This window comes from Mirounga leonina, unplaced genomic scaffold (genome assembly GCF_011800145.1).
Source record: "Mirounga leonina isolate KUSES-001 unplaced genomic scaffold, KU_Mleo_1.0 Mir_179, whole genome shotgun sequence".
NCBI lineage: Eukaryota > Metazoa > Chordata > Mammalia > Carnivora > Phocidae > Mirounga > Mirounga leonina.
In genome coordinates this window covers 1,238,689-1,255,280 of record NW_023270466.1, presented here as the reverse complement: position 1 = coordinate 1,255,280, position 16,592 = coordinate 1,238,689, and the positions used below count along the sequence as shown (strand labels likewise).

The following is a 16,592-nucleotide window of genomic DNA, read 5'->3' as shown; positions in this document are numbered from 1 at the left end:
ATATCTTCTCCCATTCCAGTAGGTTGCCTTTTCCTTCTGTTGATGTTTTCCTTTTCCATTTTCATTTTGATATAGACCTAATGGTTTATTTTTGCTTTTGTTTCCCTTGCCTCAGAAGACATACCTAGTAAAATGTTGCTAAGACATAGGAGTTTTATGCTTTCAGGTCTCACATTTAGTTTGTTAACCAATTTTGAGTTTATTTCTATGTATGGTGTAAGAAAGTGGTCCAGTTTTTCTTTTGCATGTCCAGTTTTCCCAGCACTGGGAAGAGACTGTTTTTCCCCATTGTGTATCTTGCCTCCTTTGTCATTGATTAATTGACCATCTAAGTGTGGGTTTATTTCTGGGCTCTCTATTCTGTTCCATTGATCTATGTGTCTGTTTTTGTGCCAGATTACTACAGCTTTATAGTATATCTTGACATCTGGAATTGTGATACCTCCAGCTTTGTTCTTTTTTCTTAAGATTGCTTTTGCTATTTGGGGTCTTTTGTGGTTCCATACAAATTTTAGGATTATTTGTTCTAGTTCTGTGAAAAAGACTATTGGTATTTTGATAGAGATTGCATTGAATCTATAGATTGCTTTGGGTAGTATGGATATTTTAACGATATTCTTCCAATCCATGAGCATGTAATATCTTTCCATTTGTTAGTGTTGTGTTCAATTTCTTGTGTCAGTGTTTTATAGTTTTCAGAGTACAAGTCTTTCACCTACTTGGTTAAGTTTACTCATAGGTATTTTATTCATTTTGGTGCAACTGTAAATGGTATTTAGCACACTTTAGTAAATGGAATTGTGTTCTTTCTGCTATTTCATTATTAGTGAATAGCAACAACCAATATCTATGTATTAATTTATATCCTACAACTTTACTGAATTCATATATTACTTCTGGTTTTGGTGGAGCCTTTAGGGTTTTCTGTGGATAGTGTCATGTCATCTGTACATAGTGAAAGTTTTACTTCTTCCTTGCATTTTATTTCTTTTTCTTGTCTGATTGCTAGGATTGACTGCTAGAGCTTCCAGCACTATATTGAAGAAGAGTGGTGAGAGTGGACATCTTTCTCTTGTTCCTGATCTTAGAGTACTCTGTTTTTCACCATTGAGTATAATGTTAGCTGTGGGTTTACATATATGGCTTTTACTATGTTGAGGTATGGTCCCTCAAACCCTACTTTATTGAGAATTTTTATCATGAATGCTGTTGTACTTTGTCAAATGCTTTTTCTGCATCTATTGAGATATGATTTTTATCCTTCATTTTCTTAATGTGGTATTTCACATTGATTTGTGAATACCGAATAAATCCTCAGAATAAATCCCACTTGATTGTGTTGAATGATGTTTTTAATGTATTGTTGAATGTAATTTGCTAATATTTTGTTGAGGATTTTTGGATCTGTATTCTTTAGGGAAATTGGCCTGTAGTTCTGTTGTTGTTTGTTTGTTTTGTTTTGTTTTTTTGTAGTGTCTGTCTGGTTTTGGTGTCAGGATAATGCTGGCCTTGCAGAATGTATGTGGAAGCTTTCCTTCCTCTCCCATTTTTTTGAATAATTTGAGGAGAATGTGTATAAACTCTTCTTTAAATGTTTGGTAGAATTCACCTGTGAATCCATCTGGTCCTGGGCTTTTGTTTGTCAGGAGTTTTTTGATCATGAATTCCATTTCATTGTTTGTAATTGGTCTGTTCATATTTTCTATTTCTGATTCATATTTTGAAGATTGTATGTTTCTAGGAAATTATCCAATTCCCCTATATTGTCTAATTTGTGGGCATACAATTTTTGTGGTTGTCTCTTATAATCCTTTGTATTCCTGTGGTGTTGGTTATTACTTCTCATCTTTCATTTAGGATTTTATTTGGTTCCTCTCTTTTTTCTTAGTGAGTCTGGATAAAGGTTTATCAGTTTTATCTTTTTGAAGAGCCAGCTCTTGGTTTCATTGATTTTTTTTTTCTGTTGTGTTTTGTTGTTTTTTGTCTCTATTTCACTTAGTTGTGCTCTTTATTATTTCATTCCTTCAATTAACTTTGGAATTTGTTCTTTTTTTAGTTCTTTTAGGGATGAGGTTAGATTGAGATTTTTCTTGTTTCTTAAGGTAGGCCTGAATTGTTATAAATTTCCCCCTTAACAACTGATTTTGCTGTGTCCCAAAGAGTTTGAACTTTTGTGTTCTCATTTCAATTTCCTCTGTGATTTCTTCATTGACCCATTGATCAATCTCCACATTTTTTTTTTCCAGTTTTTTTTTCTTGTGATTAATTTTTAGTTTCATACCTCTGTGGTTAGAAAAGATGCACGATGATTTCAATCTTCTTAAATTTATTGAGACTTGTTTGGTGGCTTAATGTGATCTATTTCATCTAATGTTCCATGTGTACTTGAAAGAAATGTATATTCTGTTCTGTATATATCTGTTAAGATCAGATGGACTTATGTGTTGTTCAAAGATATGATTTCCTTATTGATATTCTGCCTGGATAACCTATCCATTGATGTAAATGTGGTGTCAAAGTTCTGTACCATTATTTTATTATTGTCAGTTTCTCCCTTTGTGTCTGTTCATTTTTTACTTTATATATTAGGTGTTCCAACACTGGTTGCACATATATTTACAATTGTTATATCCTCTTGTTGGATTGATCCCTTTACCATTTGTAATGTCCTTCTTTGTCTCATTACAGACTTTAACATCTCTTTTGTCTGATACAAGTATTGCTACCCTGGCCTTTTTTTAACTTCCATTTGCATGGAATTTTTTCCCCATCATTTCACTTTCAGTCTGTATGTATCTTTAGGTCCTGAAATGTGTCTCTTGTAGGCAGCATATAAATGGATTGGGTTTTTGTTGTTGTTTTTATTATCCGTCCTACTGCCCTATATCTTTTGATTGGAGCATTTCGACCATTTACATTTTGTTAGTTGATTTCTGGTTGTTTTTGTAGTTCTCCCTTTTTACTCTTGTTCTCTCCCCTTGTGACTGATGACTTTCTTTAGTTTTATGGTTTCAATACCTTTCTCTTTATTTTTTGTGTATCTATATCAGGTTTTTTATTTGTGGTTACCATTAGGCTCATATATGACATCCTATATATATAGCAGTCTTTATTAAGTTGATGGTCTCTTAAGTTTGAACACAGTCTAAAAGAACTTCATTTTTACTCCCCCCTCCACTTTTTTATGTATGTGTTGTCATATTTTACATCCTTTTATTTTGTGAGTTCCCTTAACTTTTAAGATATAATTGATTTTACTTCTGTCTTTTAATTTTTTTTTTTTTTTTAGCTTGTATTTGTTCTACTTCCTTTATTGGATTTTTGCTTTTAGTTAGAATATTGTTTTCTTTCATTATTTTCTACTTTCAACCATGGCCTTTTCTTTTCTACTTAAAGTCCTTTAACATTTCTTATAAGGCCAGTTTAGTGGTGATGACCTCCTTTAACTTTTGTTTTTCTGAGAACCTCTTTATTTTTCCTTCAATTTTTCTGTTTTGCTTTTAATTTGAGAGAGAGAGAAAGAGAGAGAGAGCAGGGTGGGACAGAGGGAGAGGGAGAGCATGGAGCCTGATGCAGGGCTCAATCCCGCAACCCTGAAATCATGACCTGAGCTGAAACTAAGAGTCAGGCACTTAACTGACTGCACCATCCAGGCACCCCATATTTTTCCTTAAATTCTGAATGATAACCTTGCCAAGTAGAGTATTCTTGGTTGTAGGTTTTTTTCCTTTCAGCACTTTGCAGGCCAGGAGGGAGTGGCATGATATAGTTACAGTTTCTGCTGAAAAATCAGCTGATGGCCTTATGGGGTTTCCCTTGTACTAGCTGCAACTCATTGCTTCTTTTTTGTGGGTTTTAAAATTCTAGCTTTATCTTTAATCTTTGACATTTTAATTATTTTGTGTAGACCTCCTTGGGGTTCATCTTGTTTGGAACTCTCTCTGCTTCCTGAACCTGGATGTCTGTTTCCCTCCACAGGTTAGGGAAGTTTTCAGCTCTTATTTTTTCCAGTAAGTTTTCTGCCCCCTCTTTCTTTTCCAGCTGGAACCCTTATAATGTGATTGTATGTTTGCTTGATGTTGACCAAGAGATCCCTTTACCTGTCCTCACTTTTAAAAATTCTTTCTAATCCTGCCTTCCAGATCACGGATATGTGCATTCTTCTGCATCTACTAGTTTGTTGTTGATTTTCTCTAGTGTATTTTTCATTTCAGTTATTGTATTATTCAACTCTGATTGGTCATTTTTTATATTTTTCATTTCTTTGGTTTAGTTCTCAGTTCTCCAGCTTTTTTTCTCCAGGCCAGTGAGCATCTTTATGATCATTACTTTAAACTCATCAGGTAGATGGCTTATCTCCATTTCATTTAGTTCTTTTTCTGTGGTTTTGTCTTGTTATTCTTTCTGTGTTTGTTTCTATGAATTAGGTGGAACAACTACTTCTTCCAAACACAAAGGAGTGGTCTTGTGTATGGTCATCCCCTGTTAAACTGTGTGTTCCTGGCACTTTGGCTGGCTCAAGCTGTGACTGGTGTGGGCTGGGGTTCCAGGGTTCACTCTGCTGAGGGCACCCTGACAAAACTGCTGAAGCTGAAGTGGGTATAAGCCAGGGAGTCCTGGGGTACTCACACGGGGTGCACCCTGGTAGGTGGCTGGAACTGAGGCAGGTACTTAGCTGGGTGTTCCCAGAAGGCTTTCTGCAGGGAGTGCCCTGGCTAGGGTCGCTGGACCTGAAGCAGGTATGAGGGTGCCCTAGCAAGTCATCTGGAGCTGAAGTGTTCCAGGGTACTTTGCTTCTGTGATACCTTGGTAAGATAGCTGGAGCTATAGTGAGCACTGATTAGGCACATCTCATTGTGTGCTGTGCTGGGGCCACTCTGGTTGGACAATTGAAGGTGGTGTAGGCTAGGGTCCCATGATTCACTGAGGCAATAAGCTAGGGCTCCCAGCCCCTGCTCCTATCCATGCTATCAAGATGGAGGGAGACTGTAAAGTATGGTGGGTCACCAGTCTCTCTGACCTGGAGAGAGTTCCAGCAGCTCTCCTGACATTTGGCAACGTTCTAGGGCTGGATCCTTTATATCCTTGCTGCTCTTTTAAACCACAGCTCTTTTTGTATGCCCCAGAGCATGCAGGACTGGTCTGGGCTAGGTACCCAGAGCTCGCTGGGGTGGCAGGCTGGTTATTCTATCCAGACCCTGTTCCCACCTGTGCTATCAAGGTGGAGGGGGAATGTAAACCATGGTGCTTGCCAGTCCCTCTGACCCAAAGAGAGTTCCAGCAGTTCTGCTGCCATCTGGCAGAGTTCTAGGGCTTAATCTTTTATATTCTAGTTGCTCTTTTAACCACAGCTTGTTTTCTGTGCTCCAGAGCAATGAATCCACGCACAGTCCTTCAGTACTATCCCTCCCCTGTGCAGTTTGCAGCATCAGGGGTAGGGGTTTTCTTCATTACAGTGTCCACCTCTCTTGCCCTTCTCTGTGTTCTATCATGTTGTACAGAAGCTGCTACTTCAGCCCTCAGGTCTTCAGGAGGAACTGCACTATAACTAGCTGTAGATTTGGTGTGTATGTGGAGGAAGTATGTTCAGGTCTTCCTATATTGCTATCTTAGATCAGAAGCCCAGCCATTGTTGTTTTAAATGTACTTTCTACCCTTTTCTCTTTTCCTTCTTGAATTTCCATAATGCCAATATTGTTTCTTTCATTGTGTCCCATAAGTTCTATGGGCTGTGACCTCACTTTTTCATTTTTTTCTTTCTGTTTTTCTGACTGGATAATTTGTCCAGTCATGCAGGTTGCTGATTTTTTCTTATGCATAGTCAAGTGTGCTTTTGAATCACTCTATTGAATTCTTCAGTTCAGTTATTGTATTTTCCAGCTCTAGGATTTTATTTTTTGATAGTTTCTATTTCTTTGTTGAACTTCTCATTTTATTCATTTTTCATTTTCCTAATTTTGTTTAGCCACCTATGCGTTCTTGTAGTTCACTAAACTTAGGATTATTTTGAATTCTTTGACAGTTCACAGGGTTAGTAATTAGTGCCTTAATTTGTATGCTTTGGTGTGGTCATATTTACCTGACTTATTGTGATGATTGATCACCAGTGAACTACTTTGGTATTTGCAAGTGGTAAGTGATCTCCTGTCCCAGACTTTGCAGGTTCATTTTGGCAGAGAGAGTTCTTCAACAGCTCTGTTTGGGTTTCTGAACGTGTCTACTGGTAACATCCTCGGGCAGGTAGGCCTACTGTTAGGGGCTATTTTGGGGGCATGGCAAGTGTTTAAGCTCTGAGGTCAAGGAGAACAGCTGGGTAGGACTGCTGGCTTGGTTTCCTGCCCAAGTGAGGCTGTAGGATGGGCACCACAGTTGCCTGGATTCTCTGGGTAATCTTACTAGATGGTCACGACTGGGTGTTATACTCAGCAGTTAAAGTGGGGTTATGAATTAGCTTCCCTGCCCTGCCAGGGCAGCAAGACAGGGCCCAGGGCCTGCATAGTTTGTTGTCTGGGGACCTGAATCAAATAAGAGTGTGCATGGGATATCCTGGGCAGGTGAGGCTCCCAGTTTTGCTCTGTAGGCAAGGAAAGCCCCAGGGTGTGTGCTCTCTGGGAGCAGGGCTGCTGGATGGGCCATGCAATTTCTGATGCGTTCTAGTGAAGTTCCTTGGTCAGTGGGGCTGAAGCCTCTTCAGCAATGAGTGGGGCTATGGATTAGTTTCCCTGCCTGGACACAGCAGGAGAAGCAGCTCAGAGGCCAGTAAGGCTCTTTGTTGTCCTTACCTTAGCTGACTCATGCTGCAGTTTTTCTGGCCGAACAGGACCCCTTGCTTTGCTCTGAAGGCAGTCAGCTCTATGCACCTACCCCTCAGCCTGAGAGTTGCCAAGTCATGTAGCTTACAGGTGTTCTCCCCAGCCCTTCCTGTCACATGGGCCTGGGGACTACTGTCCACAGCCTCGAGCTGTGACTCAACCTCAACTCTTTTGCCTGGGAGGCCCCCTTCAAGCAACTTTTAATTTTCACCAACAGGCTTTCTGGTTGAGAGGGGCCAGGAGCCAGGCTCTACAGAGTGTGGGACTAGGACTCAGTTTTTCTGCCCAGGGAGGGGACAGACCAGGCTCCAGGGCTGATAAAACTCATCTGAGGACCCAAATCAAGCAGACCTGAACCCTGCTGCATTCCCAGGGGTCAGACGGTACCCCGGACTTGGTTCTGCAAATGAACAGAACCACTCTTCTACTTGGGCACAGCAGGTGTGCACTAGATCTGCCCAGATCCAAGTGCTGCTTGTGGGAAGCCCCCTCCCTGCTCCTCTGTCCCAATCAGAGTCCCAGTTTTTGAGCCCCACAGATTCCCCTATACTCATGAGGAGGCAAATCCAGCTCCCTTGAAGCAACCCTCAATCCTGGGTATCACCCCTGGGCTCTCATAAGACTTCCAAGTATGGTGTTGGTCACTGGCCAGGGACGGGGCATTATGTAGCCATGACTCTACCCTTCTGGTGTGGTCTCTCTTGCTCTCTGTGGTGCAGTGGGCTCCTTTAGCCTCACTCCCACGTTCTAGGAGTCTCTCCTTGGTGTCATGTCCAGGGATAGTTGTTTGCTCCCCCTCACAAGAACAAGAGCTAAGTCCCGTATGACCTATGGTGGCATCTTGGTGATATCACTTCTTGCACGTCTTAGAAATCCTGAAATGTAGTAGTTAAAAGCTGGTTTCTAGTTACTTAATGCACCTGGCTACCACTTTATCACATTGTAGATCCACCCTGAGGCACATGGCTTTGATAAAGCCAGACCTTTATTTCCCACTAGGATCCCAAGGCTCCAAATGAGGAGAGCTGGCCTTAGGCAACTCCCGTTTGCCATCTGTTGACACGAAGAGCTGAGAAACCACTCTCCCCTGATAAAGTTTAAGAAATAACATGCATGCCCTTTGACAAAGCAATTTTCAGACAGCTCTCTGTGGCAAATGAACTCAAACAAGAGGATAAAAAAGCTTTTATATATAAAGATATCTCCTAGTATCTTTATTATTTTTTTTCTATAACTGCAATCTAAATGTTTGCCAATAGGCAACTAATTGATTGTATGAGTGGAGAATGTCTAAGTTAAAATGTTAAATGAAGGGAGCAAGATGCAAGTTTGTACATACATGATTGCAGTCCTAGAAACCACTAACTTGTGCCTGGAATGAAGACTAAAATACATAAAAAGTAGACTATCATTGAACAGTAGATTCTATAATTTGTCATCCAATGAAGTATTACAGTAAATGTTTTCTAAAAGACACCACTCAAAATTACAATAGTGGTTTATTCTCTTATGCTTGCAGACCATAATTGTACATATAAATACTGTATTGTCAACCATTTGAGATGTGTTGCTTATTTTGGGTTTAGCATGTTGACCTTAGAGTCTTGTACTAAAATGACCTTGTTAAAAGGATTCCGCAAAATAATCTCATGGATTCCTTGAGTTCCTTTTTTTTTCTTTTGTTAGTTTTCCATCTATAGATCTTCGTGGGGGGAGGGATAAAACAACCTGAAATATAAAGTTAAGGAAAAAAAATGTCTCTTTACAGGTGTTCCATTACCCAAAGAAGACATTTCTGTCCCTGTGATCTCTAGCTCACCAGTGAAGGAAGCCCGGGAGTACAAAAACCCCCAAAGTGAAGAGGAAGAGAAAATCAAAGAAGAGCCCCTGACCATCTCCGAACTGGCCTACAACCCAAGTGCCAGCCTGCTCCCCACCCCTGTGGATGATGATGAGATTGACATGCTCTTTGACTGTCCATCGAGGCTGGAGTTGGAAAGAGAAGACACAGATTCATTTGAGGAACTAGAAGCAGACGAACATGCCTTTTTGATGGCCGAAGAAGAAGAGCTGAAGGAGGCTCGCCAAGCTTTGTCGTGGAGCTATGACATTCTGAGCGGCCATATTCGGGTGAACCCACTGGTCAAGAGTTTTTCCAGGCTCCTGGTGGTGGGCCTGGGGCTGCTGCTCTTTGTATTCCCCCTGCTCCTCCTCCTTTTGGAGTCAGGTATTGATCTCTCCTTCTTATGTGAAATCCGCCAGACGCCAGAGTTTGAGCAGTTTCACTATGAATACTACTGCCCTCTAAAGGAGTGGGTGGCTGGCAAAGTAAACCTCATTCTCTACATGCTGGGTTGCTCATAAAGTCCGTATCTCATATGACTAAGGGCTATATTCAATACTAGTGATTTGTTGGTTTTTGTTTTTTTTAGCAAATACCTGGTTCTGAATGGTCACAGGGCCATGATCAGGTGTTCCTTACTCATAACTGATTAAGTTAGCTTTCCATAATTCACTGCAATTAAATAAGTTCAAGTCAAATACAGTTATTTTAGTTACAGGTCAGGAAGATGGCCTTTAAATAACCAAAAATGTTTATTTTTTATTATACTACAGACATACTCTATCATAATACATTGAGCTGAATTAGATTTCCCCTTTTTTAATAGTTAGCACCATTATAAGGTTCAGAATCAGAATTTTAGTAACAACCCAAGAGAAAGTTTTTGAATATAATCCTTAGTGAAAACAACGTCCTCTAACCGATGCCTATACAACTAAATTTATGCTGGGCTTTTGTTTTCTGTTTTTTTAAAAATATTTTTATGTGTTCAAAATATTTTGGTAAATTTTTAGCAAAAAAAGAAGCCTCCTGGAGTTATTTAAGTGTACAGATTGTAAGACTAATGCGCGAAGGGTATGTCAGGAATTTTTTAATGTTTTGGCACTGGTTTGTTTTTTACAATATTTTTGGCTGAACCAATGGCATAATTTGTTGTTACCTGCGTATGAGATAGAAAATAGGTAGAAAGACACTGTAGTAAGCTCTTGAAATGGATGATGGAACTGGAGGATGTAGAAATGAAGAAGACTCAAGTGGACACAGGGTGGTCCATTTTTTCAAAGTATTTGGACAAGATGACTTACTACCTTCATTTGCATTCCGTCCATATATTTTGGTTGGGGATGCAGAACATTTTAAAGGAAAAAAGTTAAATGTTACACTAGTTAATTGCATATTATTGTACATTAAACCCAAGAGTAGAAGCAGATGGGCATTGGGCAAGTAGCAAAACAGTTCTGGTGAGGCTGGTATGCAAGGGTGGTGGTAATGCATGGTTTTGGATGATGTAAAGAATGTGCACTTGCTGTCCGAGTTGACATGAATATATTTAAGTGGATCTGAATAAAGGTGGAGAAACCTTAAGGCATAATTTTTGGGTCCCTCATGCTATTCATTGATTCTATGGAACAAATTTCAAAAGAAGTGTGTCTTCATAGCCTTAAAAAAGGCTATGAAAAGAATGGAGTTTGGCTTTTTGATAAATGCTGATGATCTTCCTATTTGGTGGCCATTATCCTCTTTTCCTTTCCTGGTTTTCTTAAGATCTTAACTCATTTCGAATTGGGGCTTCCATTAAGAAAGTGGAAAGGACTCATTAGAGGATCTAGCATTTCAGTATGGGTGAAATAGTAAAAGGACTCTCTAACCAGATAGTAGAGGGAACAAATGTTCTAGTACCTTCCTTCATACTATAAGCTCCACCATAGAAAGAAAGGCTCTGATGCTTCCCCAGGCAGAGTACTTACCAATACTGCGATATAACTGAGAAAGAAAAGAGTATGAAGCTCAGGGCATAGTGCATTGGAATTTCTCCATGGACTGAGAATATTCTATTGCCTTCATTTACAAAGAGATTGGGCACCTGTATTCTCTCCTTAACTGTAATAGAGGCTCCAACTCTATCATTAGCATCATTTCTAAATTGGCCATTCATGGGAGCTCTGAGTGCTCTATTAGACATTTAAGTTTGAAAATAATAAGTTTTAAAAGCCTTCAGTGGAACAAACTAGAATATACATTTGCTATTAAGTTTGTAAGGTATTCTCTCCCCTGTGCTTTCAGTGATTTATTTTGCTTTTTATTGAAGAATATTTAATACCTGTAATTTGATACCAACATAGAATATATTTTATATAGTTTATGTTGGAAGTTCTCAAATGGCCAGCTTTGAAATTGAACCCCTTTGTTATGACTTCCAAGTCCTATGTTCTGACAAAAGGGTACCCCAGTGTAGTCTGCACAGAATTAGTCCCCCTTGTAATCATGCTTCATACCATAACCAACCTAGGCCCTGCCCTTTTAAAGTAATATTAAATATTTTTAAATTATGGAAATATAATATATGGCCCATCATAAAACACTGAAAAATACTGACAGGATCAATACCCCACAAAATCCAACCATGCAGATTTATATTGGGGAGTAATCAATATATTTTAACATTTCCAGCTAACATCTCTTTTAGGCAAGAACGTCATTATTGAGGAGTTAACAGAATAGGGTCTGCTGAACACCACCAAACAGCCACCAAACATAAAACTGGGATCCTAAGACACCATTTTGTCAGGATAGAATCAGCGTTTTAGAAATATCCACTTCAGTTTTGTTAGGAGAGAGTTGCCCACTGCCTGAATCAAATGAGGAGAAAAGTGCTTCTAAAGATGGAGAGTATATAACATAGTGAGACACAGAATTCAAAGCAAGTGTGTGAGTATATGTATATTCCATATTATTGGTATAGGTGTGTTTATATATGAATCTGTATATATGTGTGCATTTGTATACACACAACTGATAACGCCTTTCAAACATAGTTGTGTTTATTTTTCCCCAATTGAGGAGTTTGTGACATGTTATTATTCCTTTTCCCTCTCAGATACCATGGGATAAAACCTACAGTCTCAAAGGTTTCAATTTTCCATGAAAACAAGTGTGTACATTTGTGGTTATATATACACACATATATGGCAAATACATATACACACACAATCTTGTCTTTAGTGCTAATGCAAGTTGGATCATAAAAAAAATGTAGGTAAAGTATCGTGTATTTCTGTCTGTGCTTGGAACATACTGTAAAATGTTATGTATTTGGAATATATTTTGTGGTTTGTCTAATATTTATAAAGACAACTCTGGGAAGAATTCAAAAGGTGATTTCATTGAAATACTAGAGATATGGGGGCCATGTTACCTGTGATTGGAGCCTTATCTTTGTATAGTAAAATCTGCATTTCTATGTCAACATCCAGATTGTTTTATATGTTAATATGGTGGCAGGAATCCCTAATAAAAATACTCTGGGGAAAAATGTTTCTGCAATCATTTAGTTTTATTCAGGCTATTTATGCAAATTTACTTTGTTGGAACTACAAAAAGGTACCATATAGGACCATGAATGAGGTCACCCTTGAATGGTGATAGTATGAAAAGAAAAGAAATGGATGGGATTAATCCTTTGCAGAAATCCTTTGCAGAAATCACTCAGGCTAAAACCAGGAATATTGAGTGTACTGAAAATGGACCCAAACATAAAAGATAGCTATAGCATTAAGATAATTAGAGAAATAGCAGAGCATGGAGAAAATAGATGAGAGGTGTTCTTCATTATAGATAGGAGGAAGGATTTCCAAATGTTAAAAATTAGTAGGTCATCAGTTCTGGCAGAAAAGGCTGCTTTCCTATGCCAGGGAGAGCTACATCAGACTCAACTCTCCCACACTTGCCATGAAACTTTGATCTGTTCATGGATCCCGGAAGAACCTTATTCTTCTACTCTTGTCTTCCCCTCCATACCACATGGCCTGAAAGGCCTACTGCTTTGGTTTATCACAAAGCTAACAACTCCATCCCTGACTGCTAACTCAGAAGCTGTTACTGTGAATGAAGCAAAAGGAGCCCTCTCTACAGTAGGAACACCACGATGTAAAGCCAAATTGTACCTCAGCTGTGGTGGCCTCTTAAGTCTGTCAATCTCTGTTTTACTGAGCTATAATTGACATAAAATTGTATTATTTTAGGTATACAACATGATTAGATATCTGTATATGTTGTGAAATGATCACACAAGAAGTTGAGTCAATATCCTTCACCTCACAGAATCACAAAATTTTTTTCTTGTGATGAGAACTTTTAAGATCTACTCTCTTAGCAACTTTCAATACAGTATAGCATTGTTAACTAGAGTCCCCCTGTTGTATATTACATCTCCAGCCAGAACTTATTAAAACTGCAAGTTTGTACCTTTTGATCACCTTCATCCATTTCACCCACCTTGGGGGGTAGGGTGTGGTGGGGAGTGGTCTGTCAAGTTCTTACTCAGCAGTTGTCAGAGGTCCAGGCTGTAGAGTACAGACAAGAAAAAGAATTGTGGTTATTATTCAGGCATGAGGTGACTTAGGGACCTACAGTCCCAGCTCCAGCAGCTGTAGCCAGCACCATTGTTTGGCTTAGTATCTGCAGACTGGAAGGTTCATATGAAGTGACCCTTGGCTACTTATTCCTTGAGCAGTCCAGGCTCCTGACCCAACCTCACCTCTTGGGAGAAACCCTTTTCCTTATTCCTCCATTCTTTGCTTAGCCAAGTAGGGAAAATCTCTCCTAACCACATGCCAGCCTGGAAGGAAAGAACTGGAGAGAAGCTTCCACCTCTGAGGTGACTTCGGGATGGTTGTGGTTGATGAGTTTGAGACTCTTTGGGCCATCTTTCTCTACTGGGTGGAGATCATGTACTAAAGGTCCCTGCTTACTTGTCCTCCTGCTTCTCTCTCTCTCTCTTTCTCTTGGACCTGCTTTTGGGCTTCCAGTCTACATGCAGTAAACAGACCCAGCAGGACCTGCCCATGGTGGGCCCAGCCAGGACTCGGCTCTCCACCTTCCAGCCGCGGTCTGTGATGGGTGGGTAAGTTTGGCAAGCCCCGCCCAGTGGGCTCAGCTGTCATCACTTCAGAGAGGACAGAAGAAGCCCTCACCTGGGTCTCAGATCCCAGCTGTGTTCTCCAATCTATTAATAAAATGGATTTTAACTCTCTCCTGGCCCTTGTGTCTACTGTCTACTGGGAACTGGGGTGGTGGCTGGGGGTAAGATTCACACTAAGTACACTCAAGAATATTTAGGATCTCTGCCACCTCCAATGTCGCCAGCAAGGAAAGAAAGAAGGCTGCTTCTGGCTGAACCTTAGGCATCAGGGGGTGTCTGCCACTGCCACTCGCCCTGACTGGTCTTGCAAGTGGGTGAGGGAACTTGAGACTTAATATTAGTAAAGAACGAGGGGTTAGTTAGAACCACACATCCCTATTCTTTATCCATAACTGATGCTTACCCCAAATATCTCCTTGGAAAGAGAAGTAAGGCCACTTTCCTGGTTATAAAGGAAAGCTCATAGTAGGACAAAGGGTATACTTTCTGTGGGTAGGAAGTACTGAAACATGTCTTGCGAATTACAGCAGCTCCTCCAGCTAACGCTGGTCACCTTGAGCCTCCTCATCCGCAAGAATAATGATCATGAAAATTGGCTTTCTGAGGAGACCATCTTTTAAGGGAGAGAACACACTAACAAACCCACATTCATTTCCACTCTGCTTGGCAGTCTTCATAATAAGTTAAAAATTCAGCGTTCTGGTTTAAGCATCCATCTCCTGTGATTTCCTTGGTGAGAATCAGCTTCCTCCCATCCTGGATCAGCCCAAGTGTCCCGACAACCCTGACCTGCTGGTTCTGCAAAGGTGCAAACCAGACCTTGAACACTGGTGGCCACATAAACATACTGCTTCCTGGTCATAGGGTTCCTATATAATTCATTGTCCAAACCGGAACTCTTTTGAGAACGAAAAGGGGTGTTTTTAATGATTATGTCACAACATCAGGTATTAGCTAGGATGACTCCAGACACACTACCTGTAAGGCTTGGCTCAATCGCCTAGGTGCCTCTTTCAACAACCACTCCAGCTTCTTTCTCTAAAATATTGACAGAATAAGATAGGGAAGGATTATTGCCTGATACTCATATTCTCCTCCTTGCCATAAAAAATCAGATTGAAATTTACCAAAATTTGTCCTATCATGTGGTTTGGTGTGAGACTATAAATTACACAGAAGACCATTTTAAATGAGCCTCTGGTACTGAATATTTAATGCTATACACTTGATTTATTCACCATTTATAATGTGGAATTTTTTGTTTAACGTGAGGCAGGTGGGTTAGAATGATCTCAATGCTCCTTTTACCTCCATACTCCTGAATTTGACATTTCTGATCTGCACATACAGAGAACACGGGTGATCAGTTTAACTGTGAGCAACTGTTCACACCAAGTACAAGCAAGCCAACTCGATCATTTATACTGAGAAATGTCAGCCAGCTTGGCACTTGTTTGATGCTAGATGCTCCATATGTGCTCTTCCCAGAACATAAGCTGTAATGTGAACCAAACATTATCAAGCACAAGGAATCACAGCTGGGAAGTGGCCCTTCAAGGCAGTCGGCCTCAACAGACCAGGTGTTCCCATGGACGGGTCTATCTTAGAAGGCCTGAGGACACATTATACACATTTTACTGCAAGTCTCCCATTTTGTGAATTTCTTGTGGCAGAGACTGGCAGCTGAACACCAAAACAATTTCCTCTTCATTTTGTACACAGACTTAGACTACACTTCCCAGCTCTTGTGTACTTAGGTAAGCCGTATTCCTGAGTTCTGGCCAATGGAATTTGGCCCTGGGCTAGGTGTAGGCCTCCCTTCTGCCACTGGATGTTAGCACCTGCAGTGACCTTGAGGCCACCAGCTGAGCATATTAGAGCTGCCAAAAACTTGGATGCTTGAATGACTGTGTGCAGCAGAGCACATTTCCCCCTAAACCAAACCCATCTCGGAGTACTTGAGCAACAAAGTCCCAACTGGGCAATTTCCAAGTCCGTTGCTGTTACCACTCCTTCTTTTATTATTCAAGTTGGCTGTCCTGCCCAGTGAAGGAGAGTAAGCTGAAAGCAGGTGTAGGAACTGCCTAGCACCGGAGTCTCCGAGGAGATTCTACTGGAGAACCACTCTACAAAGGGGAGGAGGTGCCCCTCTGTACTTAAAAGTGCCAAACCTGGGTGGGGCCCTATTTTTGGTGCTAATGTGTCTTGTCACTCTTGCTTTTAGGGGCTCAATTGGAACTGTCCATTATTAGAACCCAAGGTAGCCACCCCCCTGATGGGCAAAATCACCCCTGGTTGAGAACTACTAGGTTCAGGAGTGGTTTCATGGGCATGTAACCTGTGAACTTGTATAGGGCCCTGCTCTCAAAGGTTTGGTTTAATGCTCTGCTTTCACCATCTTGAAATTCTTAATAATTTTTATATTTGAAGTTGTGTTTTGTAAGTGAAGTCCAATGGGACAATGAAATGTGATAGAGATCAGTCAGGCAACAGCGGATACTGCCATACTGTGCAGCTGGCCTGGATACCAGGCATGCACACGTACACACATGGGGCAGTCTAAGGTACCAGGGGGTCCCTGAGGGGACCTCCTGCACCAGAACCTGAGCCCAGATTAATGGCAAAGGAGGCAGCTGCAGCTGAAAGGATCAGAGGTATTCCATATATGGGTGGCATTGGAGCCCTTGGTGGGAGGCCAGCTTGCCCATCAATCTCTGGAACCCATCCTGAAATATCTGCATGGATATCAACTCCGGCCTGAGCACTGGAACAATATCTGCCACCGCTTAGGCAGTCA

At 40.6% G+C, this 16,592-nt stretch overlaps 1 protein-coding gene across 3 annotated transcripts in view; it reads left to right on the top strand.

Moving 5' to 3' along the window:
- FRMD3 (FERM domain containing 3) overlaps positions 1–14,590 on the top strand; it is a 302,714-nt gene extending 288,124 nt beyond the window's left edge. For 2 of the 3 annotated variants that reach the window (XM_035024379.1, XM_035024380.1), the window contains one exon: positions 8,581–10,010. In XM_035024379.1, coding sequence (XP_034880270.1) covers positions 8,581–9,176 — 596 coding nt within the window. In that variant the 3' untranslated portion in view covers positions 9,177–10,010. Of the gene's footprint in view, positions 1–8,580; positions 10,011–13,682 lie in introns of those variants that run through there. The other variant, XM_035024381.1, reaches the window with a different exon arrangement.
- Positions 14,591–16,592: the final 2,002 nt, after the last annotated feature.